Source organism: Physcomitrium patens, chromosome 5, assembly GCF_059467195.1.
Source record: "Physcomitrium patens ecotype Gransden chromosome 5, ASM5946719v1, whole genome shotgun sequence".
NCBI lineage: Eukaryota > Viridiplantae > Streptophyta > Bryopsida > Funariales > Funariaceae > Physcomitrium > Physcomitrium patens.
The window spans coordinates 1,655,318-1,680,097 of record NC_143414.1 but is presented as its reverse complement, the minus strand read 5'-3'; the positions used below and the strand labels follow the sequence as shown (position 1 = coordinate 1,680,097).

The 24,780-nt window shown below is 38.5% G+C and overlaps 3 protein-coding genes across 4 annotated transcripts; 2 read left to right on the top strand and 1 right to left on the bottom strand.

Annotated features, from left to right (window-relative positions):
* Nucleotides 1–2,434: 2,434 nt before the first annotated feature.
* Nucleotides 2,435–10,095, bottom strand: LOC112282994 (fanconi-associated nuclease 1 homolog). 2 transcript variants are annotated; one of them, XR_016502820.1, is made up of 16 exons: nt 9,618–10,095; nt 9,110–9,275; nt 7,987–8,879; nt 7,612–7,707; nt 7,200–7,440; nt 6,943–7,005; nt 6,734–6,808; nt 6,508–6,629; nt 6,076–6,176; nt 5,851–5,941; nt 5,560–5,700; nt 5,199–5,419; nt 4,609–4,882; nt 3,926–4,125; nt 3,371–3,669; nt 2,435–3,013 (listed from the first exon to the last, which is right to left on the bottom strand). XR_016502820.1 is itself a non-coding variant. In XM_024521265.3 (16 exons), exons 1-16 carry the CDS (start codon nt 9,756–9,758, stop codon nt 2,731–2,733), a joined length of 3,444 nt encoding a protein of 1,147 aa, XP_024377033.1. In that variant the 5' UTR covers nt 9,759–10,095; the 3' UTR covers nt 2,435–2,730. The 2 variants fall into 2 exon arrangements, 1 of the variants encoding a protein (XP_024377033.1); XM_024521265.3 differs by having other exon boundaries at nt 3,926–4,162.
* Nucleotides 10,096–10,282: 187 nt separating this feature from the next.
* LOC112282996 (translocase of chloroplast 34) lies at nt 10,283–13,271 on the top strand. Its single transcript, XM_024521268.3, has 7 exons — nt 10,283–10,657; nt 10,878–10,985; nt 11,104–11,228; nt 11,760–12,024; nt 12,262–12,321; nt 12,463–12,624; nt 12,803–13,271. The coding sequence occupies exons 1-7, from the start codon at nt 10,559–10,561 to the stop codon at nt 13,034–13,036; spliced, it is 1,053 nt and encodes a 350-aa protein (XP_024377036.1). The 5' UTR covers nt 10,283–10,558; the 3' UTR covers nt 13,037–13,271.
* A 997-nt stretch (nt 13,272–14,268) lies between these two features.
* Nucleotides 14,269–20,682, top strand: LOC112282995 (uncharacterized). The gene is made up of 15 exons (XM_024521266.3): nt 14,269–14,972; nt 15,392–15,496; nt 15,734–15,802; nt 15,942–16,031; nt 16,191–16,274; nt 16,408–16,569; nt 16,915–17,102; nt 17,312–17,384; nt 17,605–17,658; nt 17,989–18,246; nt 18,433–18,639; nt 18,931–19,034; nt 19,435–19,579; nt 19,806–19,940; nt 20,147–20,682. The coding sequence occupies exons 1-15, from the start codon at nt 14,784–14,786 to the stop codon at nt 20,315–20,317; spliced, it is 2,034 nt and encodes a 677-aa protein (XP_024377034.1). The 5' UTR covers nt 14,269–14,783; the 3' UTR covers nt 20,318–20,682.
* Nucleotides 20,683–24,780: the final 4,098 nt, after the last annotated feature.

The window sequence follows — 24,780 nt, the reverse complement described above, 5'->3', positions numbered from 1 at the left end:
ATGAATAAATTATAATACGACAGCGGTGCTTGTAAGCACCTGAGTTAATACAATAATTAATAGATATTTGTAAGCTTTTATACGTCTATCTAAAAATGGATCCAGTGAAAAAAGAAGTTCTCGAGTCCATAAAACTATAAGGTTCTAATAACTATATTTTCTAGAGCTACAAAATTAAGATGATTTTAATCCAAAAAAGACTTTAGAAATATATGAAATTTTTTAAAGATGCTAATTCCTATAGAATGATCATTATCTTCACTCTTCAAGATGAAATCTTGCTTAGTGTTATATTGATGATAGATCGGGATTAGATTTGATTTAGATTAAAATATACTTTTGATCTGTAGAGTTCTTAAAGAAGACTAGCCTTTAGAAAAGAAATTTTTTTACTATGATTGTTTAAAAAAAACAGATAGCAGATTACATTCAAAAGATTAACTTGTTGAAGACTCAACCAGGAATAGTAGTAACAGACAAAGACTTAATTAGCTTAATCCTTGATAGCCTACTTAGCAGTTGGATAAATTTTAAAGTAATTTAAAAATGAAGAACAGACCTACCTACTTATAAAGAACTAAAAAGACTACTCTTAAAGAAAGATGTGAGCAAAACCATTAAAAAAATATAAAGAGGATGAAGAGAAAGTCATGGTCATGAAAGAAAGTTTTAGAGGAGGCAAAAGTACTTACCAAGGTAGATCTATCAAGAAAAGGTGACTAAAATTTACAACACTTACCACAAGATTTATCAAAGTATAATCTTTGACCTTTCTAATCTATGCTTGTTGTGAGCTCCAAATTCACCACTCATTAAATTGACACCACACAATAAGTTCAAAGGATAGAATGGAAGGACTCCCAATTGTGAAATTGTTGAGTTAATTTAAATGTGGATGTTTGTAGTTCAATTCAAATTAATGCCTTCCTAGCAATGATTACTAATATTAAATTAAAATTTTAAATGAAATTTACTTTACAAATATAGTAAAAAAATAATTAACTAAGTTATTACTTTTAATTGATAGTAAGAATAAAAACTTAAGTTTGAGTTAAAAGTTAAAATTAAAAGTTAAGTTAAAAAAATTAAAGTTAAAAGTTAAAAATTAAGTTTAAAAAATTAAACTTAAAAGTTAAAAGTTAAATTAAAAAAATTAAGTTAAAATTAAAAATTAAAAAGATTAAGTTAAAAAGTAAAAATTAAAAATTAAGTTTAAAAATTAAAGTTAAAACTTAAGATTAAAAGTTAAAGTGAGAATATTAAAGGTTAAAAATTAAAAGTTAAAATTTATTAGCCAAAAGGTAAAATGTGGAGATTACAATTCACTCCAAAGATAAAAGTAAAAATAAAATAAGAGAGATGAAAGCGAAGGTACCTTGACAACACGCAAGGATTGAAGGCAACGACTCCCTTCTACTCCAAAATTTGCCAAAATTTGTACTCAGCTTTGATTTGAATGATTCTTAGCTTGTTGCACGGTTAAATTAAAGATGCTCTTGATTCAACAAATCTTGTTGCCAATATAATCATCCAATCGATATTTAAATTTTAAATAATAGATTTTTTTGTGTAAATCTTAGCCTAAGGAGGATGTCGAAACTAATAAGCAATACTATTTATGAAAACAACAATTGTCAAGAGACATCCAAAGTATTAAAGTTAGTAACTCTTAGAAATACACATTGAGAGAGAGTAAGATTCCTTCACCCTTACGCTTGCAATGTTCTTTAGCACAAAGCTCCACATATTTTAACTTTTACTTTTTTTTATAGGTGTATTTTGTTACTTTCACCTATAATTTTTTGTTTTTGTTTATTTTGAATGAATCATTACATTCAAATTCAATTTTAAAACATTAAAGTTATTATTTTTTTACAATTGGAGCATGATTGTGAAGTAAACATTCTATATTACAATTTGTATTAATCAAGCTATTATAGATTGTATTAATATATCCTTATTTTGATACACATATATATAGAAATTTAGCCATATATATTTATTGAACTTGTCTTTTGTATTTGTATTGAATCATTAGTTTAATTTTCAACTCTTGTATTTATATTTGTCAACACTCAATAATTGATTATTATCTTTTTAAATACTAACTTTTTAAACAAGTAAAAAAATAAAATGTTACAAAGTCATCATTTACTTATTATTAGAAAATGGATTGGTTTGTAAGTTTTTTGTGCTACAAATATATATTTCATGTGTACAACTTTACTTCCATGGTACTTCTCAAACATCATTTTGAAGTTGTTTTGTAGAATATCTTTTAATTACCATTTCAATCACCTTGGTTCAAAATTATCACACGTGCATAGAAGAGATATTCATAGTAGACAATGATTTATGGAATAACTTTTTACAAAATGAATAATCGACAAATGTATAATACAAGCAGAACCTGAATTACGCATATGAGCATGAATGCGTTTGAAGGATCGATTAAAATCGAACCAAGATAATAAATTTGTTACGAGATAATAACAATGTAAGCTTCACACCAAAATAGTTGCAAGAAAAATAAATAAGCGCGAGTTGCTCACCCAGCAATGAAATATTCTGCTAATGCCATTTTGTTTTCAAGCTCCTGAGATCCCAACAATTGAATGAATCTGATCTAGGACTCGGTCCATAAAGTATGACTTGCATAAAAGATGCAAGTGACTCTGTTACTGGTTGCATCTGAGCAAACACTCTCATGCAGCAACTGCTAATTATCAATTAGTTTTCTAAAGTCTCAAAGACTTTGCATACCTGGACCGACAAGCCTGCATTCAGCAGGACGACTATCCAAGCACGTTGTTGTTCTGAGAGTCGATCTCGAGGTCCTTTGACCTCCACAAGTTTTGCTTCTCCTCGCAACACATGCCCCTTTGTTTTTTCAGGTCTTTTTGTTTCCTCCGAATTTACAATATTTTCCAATTCCAAAGAATCTGTCTCTTGACTACAATCACAACTTCGACAATCCATGACGGAACCGGCTCTTCTCAGTTGACTTGGTTCCCTGCATTAGGTGAGCACACAAAGATTGTATACTCATCAATCAAACACTCCTACAGTTGCATGAGAATTTAATTTCAACGCATGGTAAGTCCAATCAGCAAGGTCTACTTACCAAATGGGAGCAAAATACGGTATTAGTTGTCAACTCTTTAATCCACCAAATACATAAATATCAACTGAGTAGCGAAATGATACGGAGCAGTACGTTATGCTACGCATCTACTGAAGGGTGACGCGCTTACAATGCTTTCTAAGGATTTAAGGGCATGATTTGAATTAGATGTTCATCCAATGAAAAAAATCTACAGCTATTCAATACTGTGCCTACCAAGTCATTTGGTAATCTCGATGTACTTACTTATAAGTTCGCCAAAGGAGAAGATCCGGCATCCCTGCTGAGTATCCAGCATGATCTTGACAGAGAAGTCGAATGAGTGCAGACAAACCAGATCCTCCAACACAAGCAGCAATAATTTGAAGATTCTCAAGAGAATATCTATGCCAGTTGATACCCCGACAGCAGGTGCCATGGTACTTGGACCAGCATTCCGCAAGCAGCACAACTGCACAACCTTGCCGAATTTCTTCAAGGCGCTTTTCAATGATGGATTGTCTCGATGTAAAAAAGGAACGGGTATTCAGATCTAGTGGGGCTGTCTGCACAAAACAAAAAACTCAAGTATCAGAACCATTATTTGTTCTCACAAATGGCTTCTGGTTAAAGGTTATGTGCAAATATCTAAGGGGGGCCATCTAGAAGAAGTGACATCAATACTTAGGACCCTGAGAATCTTCAGATTGTGAGTGTGAAGAGATAGTGATTGGGTGTGTGCATACCAAGGTTTAGCACCAGACATCATTTAGTCTTTTTAAGTTCCAAATCAGATGTGAAGCAGTAGGACAACGAAGATACCTGAAACGGAGTCTGGAAGACATCGGGTACGTCGGCAAATATAATATCCCACATAAGTAGCCCAAAGAGTGTCATCCAGATCCCACCTTCTGAATGCATTCCTTGCCAACCACCTCCTTCTTCACTTGCATAGTGCTGTAAAGCCAGTTCCTCCACTCCACATTGTTGACCGTCGAAACCATAAAACCGGCTCTTCATTCCTATAGTACAATTCAACGGGCGACCCCTTATTTGGACCTGCGAAGCAGGCGGCATTGGACACACCTTATTTAATCTGACGACTTTCGAAAGTACTGACCAGGAATACGCATCCTAAAGTGAAGATGAATTGAAACCTAAAAGGGACATGAAGAAACCCAAATACAACTGAAATATTGACTACTTTATTCGCTTAAGTAACGGATAAAATAGAACAAAAAAGGACTAGGTGCTGCAGAATGAAGGGACTGATGTCCTAAAAAAGACCGTAGAACTTAATCAAAATAAGGATCATGGTCACACACAAGCACAACTCTTTGTGGTAACAATCACGACAACCATTCATATATTAAACATGATCATAGTATATGAAAATGCTCAAAATAGATGCATCTTAAAAAGGCAGCAACTCTGCTGAGAAGAATGTACGTTCCTTTGTGTTTTATAATTAAATACGAAGCAAGACATGGCCACACGATGATTACCTCCTCAACCTTCAGTTCCAAAGCATCAGCATATGGTGGTTTTTTCCACCTTCGAGGAGGCTTGCTAAGACGGACAACCCGTCTCTGCAACGCTACAAGATCTCCACCCCTGATTGAAGGGTCGTTAACACCCATTTCCGCCACTTGAAGACTCTCTTCCTTTCGGCCAAGGTGTTCCAAGTCGACTGACAGTCGAACAGTCCAATACCCTCGCCTACCTGATCGTGTGCACGAAGAGAGCAATTCCTTCAAATATTCCACTGCCTCTCCGTATCTGTCGGTAACAATATAGTGCCAGAATGTCAAAGTTACAGTTGCATTTTAGTTATACATTATAACTACATGAAACTGAATAGTTCTATTCTTATTCACTCCCAGATAGCTTTCCTCCATATTTAATGTAGACAAACAATGCGCTCAAATGCCACAGCGAAGCAACATTTCTCATCATTCGTTAACTACCACTCTCATTAATCCCGAGGCTCATAACGACCGATACAGTAGGTATTACGACCTGCAAACAGTTATACTCGTGATCTTATTCTGGGTTTTACCACTGTTGACAGCTCAGCGAGCAGAAAAGCACAAACCTGTGCTCTCGTTCAAGTATTGAAACACCCAAAGTACAAATTGTTGAATACACACGAGCAGCCGTGAAGCGGTAAAGAAAAGAAGGGCAATCATTTCTCAGTGACTCGTTGCTGCTTCGATCCTGACGTAAAAATGTCCGAGATTTCTCTAAAAAAGTCAGTACTATGGGCATATCGTTCACTTCAAGAGCCATATCCATAGCTTGTGCAACTTCCAGTGCCTGAATAAAAAAGAAAACTCCCAGGTTACTTCTGTGAACGGATTAGGAGAGCAATAAACAGACACGGTCACAATCAACCTCATAACTTTAAGGATAAATAAAACATTTAATAGCTATGGCTATAACTAACCATCTTGTACCTTCTCATACTCAAGCAATCCCTCACGGGTTGCAAAAATGGGCATCTTTCGATTGCATCTGTATTCAGGGTATTTCACCATTCCCATGTCCACCAACAGAAAAGAAGAAAGCTCCTGATCTCCATTCAAGAAGAAAAGTCTCTGCAATAGCAGTACATATGCATGTAAACCCAGACTAAAACCATCTTTCTAAATCCAAATCATAAATTCCATCAGAAAACAAATGATTGACATAGATAAGCAAGAAAATGCAAATGATACTGCGAATCAAACAACTTACAAAGCCAGTACCTGCAATCTCCAGAGCAAGAATACCGCATCATCAGAAACCCGAATGCAAGGTCCAACCAAATTCAGCATCATATTCTTCACAACAATACCACTGAACATATAAGCAGGAAATTAGGGCTTTGAGCAAATGATAAGATGAACGCGGTGGCGCTGAGGTAAACACAAAGTATGAAATCGACCGGCAAGCTTATTAAGGGTGATAAGATATCCAAGTTGATATTGCACCTGCAGCTCCCACGAGCTGAAACCTGATCTTTAGCAAGAATACCAGAGGAAACCCAGCTAACAAGTTCTTCTTTTCTTGCATTCGCAACCTCTTTCTTATTCTGCACAATAAAAGCAACGTACGTAAGAAGCTATGTTCTTCACGCTACCATAAAGTGCCTCGTGAAAAGACATTTGATTTCCTTGAAGAAAAATTTAAATGTACTGAGCACGTTATTATCATAAAAACCAAGATCACCTTAGCGGATTCTTACTTAGAGCTGAGTTGAATCAATGTGGTTACAAAAATAGCGCGGTGCATCTCTTAGAAATGCTGGCAAGTACATGTATTTCAGAGAGTATCTTATAGACACCTGCTTTCCAGCAACATCACATTAATGAGATACGACTGGCATTACCAACTTCAGTGAGCATAAGCAAATGATAACTCGCCTTCAATTGTGCTGTACACACAAGTTGTCTCAGCTCCATGACACTTAGAACCTCTGTAACCTCCCTTACTTCGGTGTCAGAGCCATCAGCTAGTGTTTCAGATGTATTCATGTATCCAGCAGCTGTCACAATTAATCAAGTTAGGCAACATAACATTCCAAGAGAAATTAGAATCCTAATACTGATTACAACGACTCATGTATGGAATACGATATCCTTAACATACCAGTAAGCTCCTGAACAGATGACTCCATATCAGCAACATCTGAATAACTCAGATTATTGAAGCGAAACCAAGGACCTGTCAGTCACAGCCACAAGTTGAGGAAACGGTTAATAAAAAATGGAAGCAGCTGATCGATACAACTCTTATACAATTACTGTAACGCCAAGATGCCCATTCAAAACTACGGAAAACACATCTCAAATGTGCACCTTTACGTTGATACAAATGAATAAAGAGTCTTTGCGCATCACCAGACATAGCTGAGAAGGAGCCTGCAGTCATGTGAGTCTCAGTGTCGGTCATTCCATCAACAGGCAAAAGTTCCCATCACAAGCTAAGTAATTAAGTTTAGTACTCATACTCTACTCTTGACTGGAGCACCAAAACGTGAAACTGATACAAATACAAGTGTAAGATATCGGTTGGTAGTTATTTTTCATTCTTAAAGACAGGAGAAATAACATACTCAAAAAAGCAAATTCTTCAGGATTGAACAAGTGGCTGTCACGCTCCAAGACAGTTTGGAGCAGACGAAGAAAATTGGCTTCGTACTTAATACGTCTTGGGGCGACCAAGCTTGCGGCCACAACCCCCTGCCAGCACTTGTTAATTAACTCTTCATGTATAGCCTCAAAAAATTTCTTCACGAAGCTAATTTGTATTGGTACTGCGTCAAAATCGTCTTCCGGAGGTGTCAATACGAAGCCCTGATTGCAACCAAGCCAATACGGTTAGAACTTGAGGAAGGTCATAAATTGCAGAAGATACTCCAAGTTTAATAAGGGGCATAAATATAATACAGTTTATTTATATCAAAAATAAACAGATGAAACTTGATTGAAGTCAGGAAATGAGAGTCAGCTCATGAGGGCACATACCTTCAGATACCCTAATTCTTTGTCGAGGAGAACAGAAAGATGAAGTGCAACTTGCCTTGGAAGATAACCCAGATCCAACTCGTCTAATGTAAGGACCTGCTTGGATACGAGAAGCATACAGTAAGTTAGTAAACATATGTTTCAAGATCAACATTAAGTGTCTGAATATCAAATTCGCGGGTCCATCAGTTTCCAGACTTCTTGCATTACGAAACTTGTGTTCCATTTTGCTGAAGTTTCCCAGACATGTGAAAAGTCAAAAAACTCTTTCCATTCAAGCTGCTGGAAAACAAAACAAAAAGTATGAAAATCTGTTTCCTCCGCAAGAATTTAAGACAAATCGAAAAACAAATGTAGCCAATCAATAGAACCCACCTTGATAGCATTGGAATCCTTAGGATTGTCTCCATCTCTTACGAAAGTAAGTTCCATTCCCTCTTTACAGGCAACTTCCACGCTGAATTTCCTGCCGACTATACAAGTGTCAATACTGCCTACGACTGCTAACGAATCTCTACGAGCCGCATCTCCAAGAGTATCATTCAGATCTGGAGCTGGTGCACCATCCTTCACTTCTGTGGAGTTCTCCATCAAAGTAGAGTTCATGGACTGTTTATGATTCGGATTGCATGAGCTAATAGAAGCGTAGTGGCACAAACATATACAAACCTCCTCATTTTTTGCAGCATCAGTCTCAGTCAATTCAGAAGACTCCACTTTCACACCTATTTCACCTTGAGAGCCAACCACTGTAGCCGGTTCTTGAGATGTCGTGTTTTCAAATTTCAAAATCTGAGACCTCAACACTTGAACCATGGGGACCAGCTTTTCAGCCTCTTCGTTACTTGGCGGGACGGCTAAACCCTCGTTCAAGATTTTCATCTCTAGAAATTTATCAGACTGATCATCATTACGAAATATCACTTCCTTGGAAGGTGAACTAACTCCACTATCATCGCCAACAAGAGGGGGCATTCCAGTGAAACCCATATCTGTATCAGTGTGGCCTTTAAGAGGATTGACGGCAATGGGTAATTCCTCTTGAGAATCATCGTCACAAGATGAGTTCATAACTTTAGACTCCGCTAGGTGAGATGTTGATAGAGTATGCTTTTCAGGCACATTAGAAACTACAGAAGTCCTTTTCCCTGGTGTTGCGTCATCTTTTCTCCTAACAGCTGAAGTCGAGGGCTTCGAAATCCGTTTCATTGTACTGAATAGTGTGAGCTGCGTGCTCTTGCGCCTGTTACGCTTTGCAAGACATGTGTCTGGTCGCCCAAAGCTAACATGTCAGTCACATTAAATTAACAAGATGGCCATCCACAACTGTAATATCAGGTCAATGCTTCTCTTGATAAAATTTTGTTTGTGTGCGTGAGCAAGAAGAATTTCTTTGAGATAGAGCAACATTTGAACTAAACTATCCCAGCCCTCCATCATATGAACGATGCAGCACAGACTTCAAAGTAAGCTGATAACATATGCTCGAATTCCTGACCTAGATGATTGTTGATGACAGCATCGTTTCCTTCTATGCTCTTAGAGCAAACAGGGCAAGTCACCCACTCAGGAAAGAGAATCTCCTTGCCATTCTCTTCCACAGTCTGTATGGACCTTGCATTGTCCTCCGCATTACAAGTCTCAATCGCGGTGGGCAATTCATTCTGTTCATACCCCCCACAAGAAAATCGTGATCGGTTGGAAAAAGCGGTTGCCAAAATCTTGACGATGACCACGTAGTTTTCTTCTCAGAAATGTGAGCAATAAAGATCCGCGAAAGTGGTGAATCGGCTCAGCTCTAAAGTTTTATTACACCGAATGGTGAGATCTTACCAATTCCAGTCAGCAACTAATTCAAAAAAACAAATAAACGTCTTCACAGTTGGTGCAACCTGCTTGTGAATTCCTAGAGCAGCTTTGCACGAAATCGAGCACAAACCTTGAATTTATTTATTTTATTTTCAGCATCAAGTAAAAAGCACGAGGCGGTTGTACAAAGAACGTACGTGGACTTTGACATCGAGGTGCACGGCTTCGACGATGGGAGAGCTGAAAACAGAAGGGTGCAGCTTGCGACGCTTCCCCACTAATCGTAGCAAGCTCTCATGTCCCTTAAGCGCCCCGCAGGTCTTCCTCCTCCCGTCCATCTTCTGGTCAATGAGCTAACCTCAACACCTCGATACATCATTCTTCACAAAACCACACCCAATAATTCCCGAACATTATTCTTCACGAAACCACACCCAATAATTCCCGAACTCAACCCAATCGTCAACTTCCCGAGTGTGTCACAAACACTTCGTGTTATCAAACCCCTTCAGCGCCGCCATTCCGCAGACTCAGAATGGCTGCGGTCTTAACAAGAGAGTTGTGCATCAATACAATCCTTCGAAAATCACAAGTGGGATTCCGTGCGAAGTGCCCAACATTCACCACCGAGGTGGTCAAGCAGGAGATGTTACTTCGTAGCCCACTTGGAATGGGAGAAATCTTGTGCGCAAAGGTTCAGAGGGGTGAAGAGAGGGAGACGACCGGCAGCCTCCGGTTCCGAGCGACCGTCCCAACCAGTCCAAAACAGGATATGCTAATTCGGGGATGAAGATTTGAGGATGTGGGGCTCGACCCTGCTGCCCTAAAACTGAAGAAGGAGATAACGTTGCAGGTCGTTCGTTCCTCTTGAAGCTCCAAGCTCACCAGGCTTCTGTTTGCGTCAGTCGTCTAATCCTGCCATTTGGCCCCTTGTCCTTGAGCTCCTGCTTCCGAGACTTCATTCAACGCCCGTTGTCTACCGTAGGGTAGCCGGTTTTTGGTTCTTTTTGTCCATGCGGATTTAGGAAATGGTTTTCTGAATTGGTGGGGTTTTGGGTTTGTTGGGTTTTGGGTTTGCTGGGTTTTGGGAGCAAGGAGTGTTAAAGGGTGCAAGGAAGGAATCGTTGTGTTGGGAACGATGGCGGCCACTCCTGCGCGTGAGTGGACTGGGCTACAGCAGTTCCCCGTCGCCACTCAGACAGCTCTGCACAACATTCTCGGGACTCTCCGCCAGCAGGTGTGAGTGGGTTTTGGTTCGGATTCTGGGTTTAGTTTTTGTTTGGAATTTCTATAATTTCGTTTGAGGATGAGTCGGGAGGACGCAATTTTAGACCAACGGTGGCTTTACTGGAAGCATTGAAGTAGGTTTTGTAGGTGATGATGTTTTCACGCAGGCAGTGGGAATTACATAGCTTAGCATTGACAGAGTCTGAATGTCGCCACTTGTTTTTCTGCAGAATAAGGAATCCCTGACGGTTTTAGTGGTGGGCAAAGGCGGGGTTGGCAAAAGCTCTACTGTGAATTCAATCGTTGGCGAAAGGGTTACTATTGTCAGTGCTTTCCAGGTAATGCAACTGAGAAAAATTTGGATATGTAGTTTAAGGAGTAAATTTTGGCGTCGCATTGTAGTTGTGAAATGCTTAAGAAAGCTATTCTCAAAAGATTGGTGATTTGCTGATTCAGTCAGAGACTTTGAGACCGCTTCAATGTGCGAGGTCAAGAGCAGGGTTTACATTGAATATCATAGATACCCCAGGCCTGGTTGAAGGAGGCTGTATCAACGACCAGGCTCTCGACATTATTAAAAGGTACTGGCATGTTTTCGCAATTCAAAGCGTTATGCGGTAGCCACTCATACTTTTGACTTGAATCTTCACGTTTTTAATTCTAATCCAAGTTATCCAAACTCTTAGCTTGTAGACTACGCTAGGTCAGATGGGTGTAGAGCCGTCCCCCCCCCCATCTCAGCCGAAGTTGAAATTTATAATGAAGAACGTTAGAATTGTAGGAAGAAAACTAGAAGCACGTTCTGCTGGTAGGACATCGAAGAAAACGGATTTTTTTTGTTGCTTTTGTACGTCTATCTCGCCACTTAACGTGGTATGTTGCCTTATTGAAACCAAGACAACATTGACTATTGTAGTGGCTGACTGGTAATATATATTTCCTAGAGAAGGGTTTTATATTTTATATTTTATATTTCTATATGTCTATATTTTTCTCCTTCTTCTTCTTCTTCTTTTTGCAGCCTCTTGGGTCTTATTCTGTGTTGCACAGACGATTATGGAACCTTGTCACGTATCCTCTTACTGAAGATTTGATTAATTATTTTTCTGCAGGTTTCTTTTGAGCAAGACCATCGACGTTGTACTTTATGTTGATAGGCTAGATGGCTATCGTGTGGACAACTTAGACAGGCAGGTGATCAGGGGTTTGGCACGGAGTTTTGGACCTAATTTTTGGCGCTTAGCAGTGATTGTTCTTACACATGCGCAATTCTCCCCTTCCGATGGTGTGAACTACACCGAATTTGTGGAGAAAAGGTCAGCTGCCTTGCAGGCAGCAATTCGGCAGGAGGCAGGTTTAAAGAAAGATGAGAAAGAGGTATGGAAATTCTTTTAAGGTGGCTTTTTGGGGGGCTGATTGCGTGTTCGTTCTAGGTCTGCTTCACTTCATTGATGAATTCAATCATACGGTTCATGTAGCGCTGTTTATCATTTCGTGGATCAGTTGTGCATTTTGTGTGCAGGTTGGTGATTCCAATATCTTTTGACCTCAACCGTTTGCAATCTTCACGATTCGCATCTAAATTATTTCTATCCTTTGTAAAATAATGTGCAGGTGCCTTACGCGTTAGTGGAGAATAGTGGTCGATGCAACACAAATGATGGAGGAGAGAAGGTATGTGGGGGTCGCATAGACCATCCATCTACAATGCCAGTGTAAAACGAGAGTGCACATCTGTTGTTGAACTATTAATGCATACCAAATAGTGTTTCGCCAGTATAAAATGTACTGATGTTTTCTTTTCTGTGCATTTAGATTCTTCCCAATGGGACGGTTTGGCTTCCAGCCCTGGTTGAGCGAATAGTTGAGGTGGCTACAGGAACCACTGATTCAGTTTTCGTTGATAAAAAGCTGATCGATGGTCCCAACGCTAATGAATGGGGCAAATGGTGGATCCCTGTGCTAGCAGTGGCTCAAGTACGTCCGAAAGCACTTCTCCGACCCTAAGTCTGTATTTTGAGCAAATGGTGTTTTCAGAACCAGTGTAATTGTCTTTAAGGTTTGTTAGGTACTTCAGTAGCTTTTTCTGATTGCGTTTTATAGTATGTCCCTTCACTTTTATGGTAATGTGCCCTTTGCATGTTTGTGTCAACAGTACTTTCTGGTCGTGATGCCAATCAGAAAAGCCATTGAGAAGGACTTGGCTGAGGAGAAGAATCAAAGACCACAGTGGGAAATCAGGGCAGAAGAATTCCGCCGGAACACATCACTTTATGACGACGACCAAGTTGATGAACAGGCGATAAGCCAGGCCCTTGAACAGGATGATGGACTCAGTGGCCAGCTGAGCAGTTTTGTTGATGAGGATGACGATGATGACGAGTTCTAAATTAGTTTTGTTACTCCTTATATTGGAGGTCAGTTCAGTAAGTTGTAAGCACAAACGAAAGCTACTTTTACAGCTTTTGAGCAATGTGTCGCCCGACTTACGACCATGTAATAATCACACGTGGCATTGATGATGGTGTGGTTCAGTGGGTTCATTTTGTCTAAATTCCAACCGAATTTCTAAGTTTTTTAAAGATAATCTTTTAACTCAATTTTACATGAGTGATTTCTCTGACTATCCTTCGCCGGTCAGGTTCAGTTGTAATCTGTGGATATCTTTCATGGAGAATTGGATTGTTGCACATTGTGTGTTCGCATTTGGAAAGACTTGTGCAGGGTCATAGACATCATGGATTTGATCTCTGTCTTTAGTCCACTTTTTTGGTTGGAGACGTCATGTAGGCTTTTTTAAGATGTTCATGAGGATTACCTCTCTATGAAGGCCTGCTAGCAGAGTTGGCAAGTTCTGCTTGGCAAAAGCTGTTCATGCTGTCACTTAGCTTGCCGAGCTCGTTGAACTCCATCTATTACTAACTTTTTTCTCCTGTAGGCCCTACCCAATGCCCTCGTCCACAGACAGTCCGGGTTTTCCGCCCAGTGATTTCTCGTTTTACCAGCCGATTTGCCATGAATCGTCTACGATTTACAGTAATTTCCTGATTTTGTTCATCGAAGTTGACCATTAAGCCACTTGGGAAGTACATTAGGTTTGGTATGGGAACGTATAATATTAGCCCTTACTGATTTTTTACTGGTTTAGTCAAGAAACTACCTTCATACTTGAAATTGCCCCTGAGGAGTCGTAAAGCTTACTTTGGTGTGTCTCAACCGTGTGATGTATGAATGGGAAAAGACCGTTGTGCGAAAGGATAAGAATCAACAATCCAGTTTGGGGTTATTATAATAATCAGCGCATTTTATCAGTATTTTTAACAAACCATTCTTCTAACTTTCGTGAAACTGACAGCTCGAAACCCTAAAAGAAAGACTGAGAAGGTTACGTATAAAACCAAAGGAGAAGGGAAGAGGTGAAATTGGGTTAGATTTGGTATAATGCATTTGAGGCAGTGGACCGAAATTTTTTGGCGAGTTAGAGAGCCAATTTGCAGAAGGGTGGCCTAAGCAGATGCTTGCGGAGTGAGACAAAGAGAGCAAGAGAGGAATCTGGTACAAAGAAGGAAAGTGCCTGAGTTGCCGAAGTGGTCAGGAAGGGCTTCAAATTTTTCACAGCGTCCAATCGCGTTGGTGCTTTCTGCTTTTGCACTATTCAATGCCCATCCCCTCTGCAGCCCTCTCAACCCCTCTTCGTTCACTTTCTGGGGCCTTTTACTCGGAATCCCGCCTCCATCACCACTGTACATGTGCCTCCTTTTAGAGTGCTGTGAATAAATACTCGAAACGGTTTTTCCCTTCCTCACTCACGGAAGCCAACATCTGTTGAGAGTGAGCGAGGGAGAGATAGGGGCGGAAAGGCTGATGTCGTGGCTTGGAGTTGAGAATCGGGACCACGAGTGTGGATTAAGTAGTGCGGTGACGGCGGGTAGGCTTTAACGGGACAGATGGAGTAATGGGTTGCTATGGGTTTCAGGAATTTTAAGGGCGAAATTTAAGTTGTGAAAAGAGGCGAGTGTGTGGGCGGAGAGTCGATGCATTGGTGGAGACACGGTACAGTGGTGTGGCCTCCCTAACGGTGGAACAGAAGGCGGGCGCAGTCTGTTGGAAGAGCTGCAGCAAATTTTTTACCCACCATGTCCCAGCTACCTTCGCCCGCCTTGTCGAGTCTGGGTCAACATGGGAAGGGTGATCTTTCCAAGGGGAAGGCGAAAGCATCAACCAAGGGTAGCAGCAAGAGCAACAGCAAACCCAAAGCATTTTGCGAAGCTGTGACGCTGGAGCAATTTATTAGCCAAATGCTGCCCCTTGTTGATCTTGAGAAGGTGGTGCCTTGCTACCTATGCCCGTAGTAACAAGCCATTATCGTTGTCTAAGGTTTCAGGGGCGATAATTGTTGAATTCGCTGTTGCAGTTGATGGAGACGACAGTCTCTTTTCTAAGGAATTTGTTGTAGGTATTCTAATGTAACCAGTATTTTCCTGCTTGAAGTTCTATCTGCTGGCTCAGGAGCTGGCGTTCTACTCCTACTCTAGCAAATTCTGCTTTCTGTTTTGTCTCAAGAATAAGTGGTGACTTGAAATTCCATGTCATAATCCTCCTTCGAAGCCGACTGTGGTGTGAAACTACATTTGGGATTCGCCTCTGTGGGCTTTGCTGTGTGCCACAGCATTTTGTACCTGAAATAAGTACCTGAACTTGGTTCCTTGTATCTTACAGTTACTGTTGGGTTTGACAAAGCCAGGAAGCAGAGATAGCGGCATCCTTGGATGCATTGTCAAATTTGAAGCCGGAAATCGCTCAGAAGCGAGGGTCCATAATTCTCAATCTTAAATGCACTGACGTTCAGGTGACTGCCACAATGCACCTTGTGCTTCGAAGCAATCATTCTCGTCGTTTCCCTCATGTGTTTATCCCCTATATCACATAAAGCAAAGAGATCGACCCTATCTCTTAAACAGATCATGTAGCGTTTATCTGAAATTTGATGCATGATTACTTAGCTTGAAGTTTTTCCGTCTTGAATTGCCAAGGTTCCGTTTCAATTAACCGCCCTGGCTTGGCCTTATGAATATTTAATGCGTAGTCAGGACTGTTGGGGAAGACTTTACTGGAGTTGCAGGCAAATAGAGGCGATTTACTCCCTCCTCACAAGGTATGGTTAGATTATTTTAGATGGATTCAATTTGAGAGTGAAATCACAGTGTCATTCGCTGCTGCTACTGTTGGTATTCGTGTTTGGACTTGCAAGGACTTAAATGTGGTTGGGAGTGTCTGGGTTGGTCTCTATACAGCTGACGCCTCATGACGTAGTGAATCTAAAACTGAATAAAGGAGACGGCAACAGTCCATCTCTCGGACAAGGAACCGTGTATCGTATTAAGGTGTATGAAATATCCCTATCCGATTTCTTTGTTTCACTGCTGTAAATGTTTTCAGTGATGATTTTATTGAGATCGTTGTTCCATTCTGTAGTCATGGATTTCCAGTTGCTAGTGGTTGTAGAAACTCACTAGTTTGTCTTTGGTTTTCATGGAGTTTAGGATAATTCAATTGTACTTGCGGTCGATGATCCGCCCGAGGAGGGGTTAGACTCCCCTTTACGACTGGAGAAATTAGCCAACGAAGTACGTCCTCTCATGCATTCTCCGTTTTTTTTTTTTTTTTTTTGATTGTTGAATCTGTATATGTTCCATCACGTACTTTTGTCTCGGAGTTTGCCTAGAAGGCTTTTTCAAACTAACATAGGTGTGATAACAGGTGACATACAGGCGGCTCAAGGACACCTTGATAGAGCTGAGCAAGGGGGTCAAAGGACCTGCTGTCGATCTGGTTCCGGTTCTCTTCGGAGGCAAAGCTCCTTCATTTGCGAAAAAACCGGTTACTTTTACTCCTTTTAACAAAAATCTTGATCATTCCCAGGTAAGTCCACTTTTCATGTGGTAGTCATTGCTAAGGCATTAAGTATGTTCAATATCTGGGATAACTTGACCAAATTCGCTAGAAGTGCTCCCTAGTGGATAATGAGTTCGTCACGTAGTCTAAATGAAGCAAGGGTTTCCAATAAAGACCTGGAGGTATGAACCCATTTACGGTGATATGCTGGAGTGTAATCGCATATTAAGTGCCTTTGGGTTAACATGGTGTGCAAATGGACCAGACGCTGGTGAGCAAGTGGCAGTAATGCAGAGATTATGTCTACCTGGGATGGAGAATGAGCATTATCCAAGTTTGAGCAAGCAAAGTGTGGTGTGATTGTCAGAGCAGAAGGCAGCTGTTTCGAAAGCATTGGGTTCAAACAATGTCATGTTGTTACATGGACCTCCTGGCACGGGCAAGACGACTGCTGTGGTTGAGCTCATCCTTCAGGAGGTCAAGAGGAGCTCCAAGATTCTAGCCTGCGCGGCATCAAACATTGCTGTTGACAACTTAGTCGAGCGGCTTGCATGCCACAGGTAAATTTTCAGCCGATCTCAGTCATATTGTAGTTCTGTGAAATCTTTATAGATATGTAGTTTGTCATTTCTCGACCCTTTTCATTGTAATTTTGTGCATTTCCATCCAATGAATATATTCTTCCTGATTGTGTTTTACATTCTGGCTGAATGTTATGAGGCGCTCTTGAGAATTCAGCGGTCTAAGTGACTATTAATTACTGATGCAGAGTGAAGTTGGTTCGAATGGGTCATCCTGCACGCCTCCTGCCTCAAGTTTTAGATTCTTCCTTGGATGCACAGGTCTGTTACAAATTCTTATTCATAGTTTGTATTCATTTTGCAATTTTACATGCTCTTATTCGTTTGATTCGTGAACATCTCTCTTTTCACCAGAACTGTTCATTGATTTATCATGCAGCTAGTAGCTTAAGTAGTTTTTCAGAAAATATACTAAACCTCAATTTATTCCTGCACGTCATTTAATGGAGGAATTCTTTCATGATATTTGTTCTATGTTCAGGTTATGAGGGCAGACAATAGTAGCCTCGCCAACGATGTGCGTAAGGAGATGAAGGTAAGCACTTTTGGAACAATGCATGGATAGTTGCATTCCGTCAGAATATTCTAGCTGCGGTATGCATTCTGCTCCTCCTCTCTTCTTGTTAGAATCCTTAGAGCACAGTCCAAGCCATCTAGAATTACTTTCCTTGTGTCTCTCATCATTTTTTACTCACTACAGTCTGTCGCACGACTGACTTTCGAAAATTGAATTGTAATGTAGTGGGGTAGCTCGATGATATATGTCTGTCAACAGCCTCCAAGTGTCTTTCGTATACACGTCATTTCCATCTAGGGCTGAAGTTTCTGAGCGGACGACTTTTAATTCTCTCTGTGTGTCACATAGGTTTTGAACAGCAAGCTTTTGAAAGCAAAAGATAGACGAACACGTGGAGATATCAGAAGGGAGCTGCGGAGTCTGGGCAAGGAAGAACGACAGAGACAACAGCAAGCAGTCGCCGATGTTATCAAAGACTCGACTGTAATTCTGACAACTCTCACAGGAGCGCTCACTCGTCAACTGCGTGATACAACTTTTGATGTTGTTATCATTGATGAAGCAGCTCAAGCTTTAGAAATTGCCTGCTGGATTGCATTATTGAAGGTAGAATGAGCTTCTTGGCTTCTGTCCCTGTCAATCGTTTATTGCTTGTCCGGTTCGAAAATTACCATTACATGTAAATGATTTTTTTGTGGATTCTTCTTGTATGAATTGACTTATCCTCAAAATAAGAGTCTCGTAACTATTTGTTGATGAAATTAGTAACTGTTTAATTCATGGGGACTCCAGGGCCGACGATGCGTTTTGGCAGGTGACCATCTTCAGCTGTCTCCAACCGTGCAAAGTGCCGAGGCTGAGAACAAAGGATACGGCAGGACGCTCTTCGAGCGTCTGACAGCATTATATGGTGATGATATTACCTCTATGTTGACAGTGCAGTATAGAATGCACGAGCTAATAATGCAGTGGTCTTCTCGTGAGCTTTACAATGATAAGGTGCGTCCTCGTACCATCTACATGATCTCAGTATACGCTGTACCTGTCTTTGTTCCTGAAGGCCCATTGATATACGAGGGCGTTTGGGAAGTAGAGGGATATATCTTGGATCTTTATTTCATCACTTGGCATGCCTACAAGTTTATTGAATACTAGAGGCAATACCCAGCTGCTTGTTGATGCGCTTGGCTGCATAGGTATCTATACGTGTAGTAAGATTCTTAGGTATTTCGAAATGATCGAGATAGCATTCAATTTTTCCTGATCAGGGACTTCATTATGGTTTTGTAGATTGAAGCCCATTCCAGTGTCTCTGGACATAGTCTCTGTGATCTCGAAGGAGTCAAACAGACAAGCGCTACTGAACCAACCCTGATCCTTATCGACACAGATGGGTATTTTTCCTTAATTTTATCATGCTTGTTCTTGGTATATTTTTCATAAAAATTTACCCCGATGAGCTCAGAATTCATAGACTCTTTCATTTCGATGGTCACTGATTATGTCTCAGTATGGAGACAGTTAATATCACAACTACCAGCAAAAGGGTTTTATCAATCATACATGTATCTGGTGTCTGCAATTTTTCAGAAGTGGAATAGATGTTGATGTTATACGTCGTCCAAATGCTTTATTGAAAGAATCTTCGTATAACAAATGCTGGGGTACAATCTGATTGTCTAAAATGTGTTTTCCTGAGTAGTTGCTCATGCAAAGAGGTGCTGATTTCTAGGAGAGTCAGACAAGTGCTTATACGCTTGGAACATGTAACAAATGCATGATTGCTGTTATCAGGTGTGATATGGAAGAGAAGAAAGATGAGGCTGATAGTACTTACAACGAGGGTGAAGCCCGTGTTGCAGTAGCACATGCAAAACTACTCATGGAAGCAGGGGTACAAGCTTGTGATATTGGGATCATAACGCCTTATTCAGCTCAGGTCTTCCTCTCCTCTTTGTAACTGTGTCGAATGAGTAACAACTCAATTGAGTTTTCTTACTTTTGAATGACACGGAGGAAATATAAATTTTTTAACTGTGGGTTTCTCAGTGGTCCGTTCTTTAGTAGTAAAATGTTTTCAACGTGTCTGATTCTTCACACATATATAGTTTATCATTCGAGTGAAGAAATAATCACCATTCGTTGTGGATTTTGGTGGAAAACAGGTGGGAATCCTCAAGGGTATGCGCTCTGATGACAAAAAGTTGGTTGATTTAGAAATCAGTACTGTTGATGGTTTTCAAGGACGCGAAAAAGAGGCAATAGTCATTTCGATGGTGCGGTCTAACGACACGCACGAGGTACACCGCTTGTTCTAATGTTTTACTTCATGGTTCATATGATCCTTCTGTAACCCATGGCAACTCCTTTTGCCTCTGTTGTTCTGAATACCGTTAGGAGTGTCGCCATTGGTCTTCAAATCTGAGCCTGATAAATGGGACAGCGTGGTTAACGTGAAATAGTCAATACTCTTGGATGACAAGTTGTGATTCATGTCTCTTTGCAGGTAGGATTTCTGAGCGACAAGAGGAGAATGAATGTGGCTGTGACTCGTGCACGCAGGCAGTGCTGCATTGTCTGCAACGTTGAAACAGTGGGGAAAGATGACTTCCTGAAACGCTTGGTAGATCATTTTGAAGCGAATGGTGAGTATCTCAGTGCCATGGAATTTACCTGAAATTTTGGTATCCTGGGCTGAAATTAGTTATATGGATAAATCTGGGCAAATGGGCAAGAATTATGGATCAGAGGGATGGTAAATTTGTCCGTTCACATATTTCAGCGTCATATATTTTAGACATATGTCAGCGTTCATATTCCAAAATACTCAGGCATTTGAGGGAATGAAAAAATTTGGAAGCCGCTTAGCGGTAGTAGCATTGATATCTTTACATGGATGACTTTCATTATTGATAGCCAATATTAATTGTGTTTCCATACAAATGGAAAGTATTGCATAATTTCATGTATGTCAGCACAATATATGCATTTGTGCATTTTTCATATTTATCCTTGAAATAGATATTGTCCATAATGGTGGTATTGGTGTGGGTTAACATTGTGACAAATGTGGCAAAAAGATCAGTACCTCAATATTCAGGAATTTTCATTGTTGAGGAATCAAATAATATTGCACTTTGAATGCAAATGTAGAAATTTGAGTTGTTTACATGTTTAGGGTTGTTGGGTACAGTATTCAATAGAACAATCATTGGCAAAAAAATTAGGAATGCAACTTTATGAACATTTGTAGGGATGAATAATTATTATTTTCGTGACATTTTTTTGGAGTCATTCTTTTATGTGTCTTATCTTTTAAACATTAATAAATATATTTTGTAATTTTTTATTAATATTTTGATATTAAAGAAGATTCAAACTATTATTTTAGATCATGTAGTATATAAATAAGAATGTATAAAAAAAATCTTTGAAACATGTTGGTGTGTATTACAAAAGTTGGTGAATGAGATTTTTGGAAGATATTCATATGTACTTTTTATTTGTGTCAAAAATGCATAGACTTTTGTTAGATAACCAATAGGGTGGAGTGGAGTGGCAAGCATATAAAGCATCAACTTCAATAAGCAAAAGAGTGGAGAAGTGCCTAAGTACATCAACAAGCATTAATATGATGGTTGGAAGTAAGATGATCCAAGTAATTGTCATTTTATTTTTTTGATTTCTTTACAATGTACATTTGCATGTTCATAGTAGAATTGTAAAACAATGTGTGGATGGAGTGATGTTAAAGAGGACCAATGATGGTGGATATTAAAAGAAAGAATGTGCTGAAGAAGATCATATTTAAAGAGCTCGTCACTTCATTAGAAAGTATGGTGCAAATTGGAGTAACAATGTACAATCCATTGTATGGACTTAAAATATAGATTATATAATTTTAGTCATTTTATATATAATATGATATTTTGAAATTAAAATACATATATATATATATATATAATTCTATATAAGCTATATATTTCATTATTATAGTATTATCAAATCTACATGTATTTATTTTATTTTATTTTATTTTATATTTATTAAAGATTAATTTATAATTTTAAAAACCTCATATCTTTTAAATTATAAAATTATTGAAGATTTTAAATATACCATAAGAATTAAAAAGCATAACAAATAGGGAGATAGGTCAATTCAAAATTTTAAAAAGACAAAAGATAAAAAAAGTCAACAAATAAAATACCAAGTCAACAACTGTATATTTGAAGATTAAAAAACTTGTAGAGCATTCTAAGTTGACTTCTAAATTTATAGATCTCCAAAATAGTGATGTAGATCAAATCAAAACTTAAGAATTTCTTCTTATTTGCAAAGTCTATTCAAAAACCAAAATGGTCAAATACTCAATATCTATAAACCTATATAAATCTAAAATCCTAAAGACCAAGTTAAATGTGCTATATCTTGCAAACTAAGAAGTTATAGTTTTCAATAGTAATTAATAGAAATAAAGATTTAATAGTAATAAATAGATTTCAAAAAATACTATACATTTTATATTCTTTTTGGAGCCTTTTAATATAAGATAGTTTGAACTTTACAAACAAGATAAGAATTCATGTTAAAAATTTTGAATGACATTTAAAGTTCTTTGAAAGGTTTTTACTAATATTCTCTTTAAATACAACCAACTTGTTTTATGATAAGTTATACATTGGTCCAAATGGTGGTTGAGCTTCTTTTTAAATATTGATTGAGTAATCATAACAATAATGCTTTAAAAGAATATTTATATTTTATATATTAAAAACGTCTTGATAATCCTTATAGTAATTTGAAATGCCGCTTAAAATCTTTCCACCATCAAAAATGGATGTAGCATAAATAACAGAATATATTCTTTCTTTTGTAGCATGAATAAAAGCTCTTACATCTAACTATAAGGACTTAGATATATTAAATTTATAAATTTTTGCTTAAATAAAAAAAATTGAGTTGTACTATGGAAAAAATTGAGATTATAAGAAATACAATCTATTTAAAGATTATACTTTTTTAGTCATAATAAACCTAAAAAATTTGAATTAAAAATAAATCTAATAATATTAAATATTATTTAGCTATTATGATTATTAATTATTATTTTTACAAGAAAAATTTTATGAATAATATTTTTAAAATATAAAAAATAATTATTTATGTCTTTTACATTAATCTTCTTTATAAAAGATACTTCTTATTTTTTGATGAAGTTTTTGTCTATGAAAAAAAACTAAGGCTCCTAAATCTAATAAGATAGATACTTTGTAATTTTTTGGTCCTAAACAAACAACTATTATAAAACAAGGTGACAGATCTAAGAAAATAATAGAAGTTTTACTAAGTGTTGTACAAGATTTTAGCTGCATGGTTGTCATAGATCTATGTATTTATTTAGATTGAAAGAATTAGATAAAAATAAATAGAAGTAAATAGATTTGATAATATCTTGTAGAAAAGCTTTTTAAAAGCTTTATAGATGCAATTTGACTTTATACATGTTTGTAGGTGATTAGTAGGTTGATAACTTGGCCAAAAAATTAGCAATATGTCACATATATTGGCCACTTATTCTAAAAGTTTGACATGAGGCACATATGTAAAATTTGTCTTACAAGTTTGATATGTGTCAAGGACAAGAACTCGATGAAAGCTAAAGAGTAAGTGAGACTTTTCTCAAAAAGAAATAGGACAAAATAGAAATATGTATATTAAGAAAGAAACTGGAATGGCTATTGCCAAAATACAAGAAAACTAGAGACCCTTGAAACTAGACTAGAAGCAAGAAAGGAGTTGACAAGAGTGAAGAGGGCTTCACTCTTGCCTCTATATATACTATCTAACTAGAAGCCACGTGGCAATGTTCTATAAGACCTCCAATATATGTTGACTTTCTAGGCCACATGCCTTTGCTTGCAAGGCAAGTTTTCTATGGATGGACCATGTAGTTAGCTTATTCTTTAAGCTTCCAACATGTGTGGCACATGGCTAACTTGTTGACCAAGTTTCTAGCCTAAAAGTCAACTATAGACTCCTATAAAGTCAAAGCAACGTCTATGAAGCTTCTAAGAAGCTTGTCTAGAAGATATTACATAATTAACCTAATTTTATCTACTTTTACATACTTTTATCTATTCATATAGGTAATTATATGTATGTCCGTGACATTACCCCCCCTTCTAGGGACGAGTTCCACGAGGAGCGGTGATTATATATTGAGAAAATCTAATATGCGGCGAATTGTATTTGCTACATACTCTGATCTTTGTTCTCTTCGAAGATAGTTGATGGGTCCTCTTAGCCATCGATAGTGTCCCATTCCAGGGCGAGAAGACCACCCTGTTATTTGATCACTGTTGAGGCCTTCATAACTTCTTTCAAATAATACATTTGAAATACCATCAGGAGTCGTTCCTATCTCCAATAATATCACCAAACATCGAGAATCTCTTCCAAGGTCGTGATACCAAACGCGTTGTATCTCACCATCTATTCGAGGAAGAACATGTCGTTCTTGAGGGTCTTCATCTCGGTTGCGTCATCTTGAAGGTTGTGACAATCGCAATTTCTCATCCGGTAAGTCAGCAAACGAAGGTTCTTGAGTTGAATCCGCTGGTTCTTGGCTCTCCATCTAATTAGCGTCACAAATGCAAAGAAGTTACAAACAAGGATAGGAAATTGAATGTTATCTTGCCTCAATCTTGTCTCTTTTATAAGAGAGGTTTTCATCTTGGTTTTGATGGATGTCGTTGATGAAAAACTTTGACTTTAGTTGATGCATTTGCTAGATTCCTGGATGGCTCCCATGTGCGCTCACTAATATCATATCCGCGCCAATGAACAAGATATTCCAGCTTATTTCGGCGCCGCCTTGAGTCTAATATCTCTTCCACCTCAAATTCTTCATTATTATCTACTTCTATAGGAGGCGGTGGCATTTGTCTTCTTCCTTATATATCCACTGTCTTATATGGTTCAAGAAGAGACACGTGGAATACAGGATGGATCTTCATTGACTCCGGTAGATGTAACCGATATGCAACTGGGTTGATCTGTTCAGAAACAGAAAAGGGGCCAAGCCTACGATAGTCCAATTTGTCACAAGGTCGAGTGGTCTTGATATTGCGACGAAGT

Bases quoted from the DNA above. Each gene is read 5' to 3' on its own strand.
- LOC112282996 (XM_024521268.3), top strand. From the start codon at position 10,559: ATGGCGGCCACTCCTGCGCGTGAGTGGACTGGGCTACAGCAGTTCCCC. The intron at 12,025-12,261 runs GTATGGAAATTC...AATAATGTGCAG, and splicing joins TAAAGAAAGATGAGAAAGAG to GTGCCTTACGCGTTAGTGGA. The intron at 12,625-12,802 runs GTACGTCCGAAA...TTGTGTCAACAG, and splicing joins CTGTGCTAGCAGTGGCTCAA to TACTTTCTGGTCGTGATGCC.
- LOC112282995 (XM_024521266.3), top strand. From the start codon at position 14,784: ATGTCCCAGCTACCTTCGCCCGCCTTGTCGAGTCTGGGTCAACATGGG. The intron at 15,803-15,941 runs GTATGGTTAGAT...GTCTCTATACAG, and splicing joins ATTTACTCCCTCCTCACAAG to CTGACGCCTCATGACGTAGT. The intron at 16,032-16,190 runs GTGTATGAAATA...CATGGAGTTTAG, and splicing joins GAACCGTGTATCGTATTAAG to GATAATTCAATTGTACTTGC.
- LOC112282994 (XM_024521265.3), bottom strand. From the start codon at position 9,758: ATGGACGGGAGGAGGAAGACCTGCGGGGCGCTTAAGGGACATGAGAGC. The intron at 6,630-6,733 runs GTATGTTAAGGA...TAATTGTGACAG, and splicing joins ATCTGTTCAGGAGCTTACTG to CTGCTGGATACATGAATACA. The intron at 5,942-6,075 runs GTGCAATATCAA...TTATATGTTCAG, and splicing joins TCAGCTCGTGGGAGCTGCAG to TGGTATTGTTGTGAAGAATA.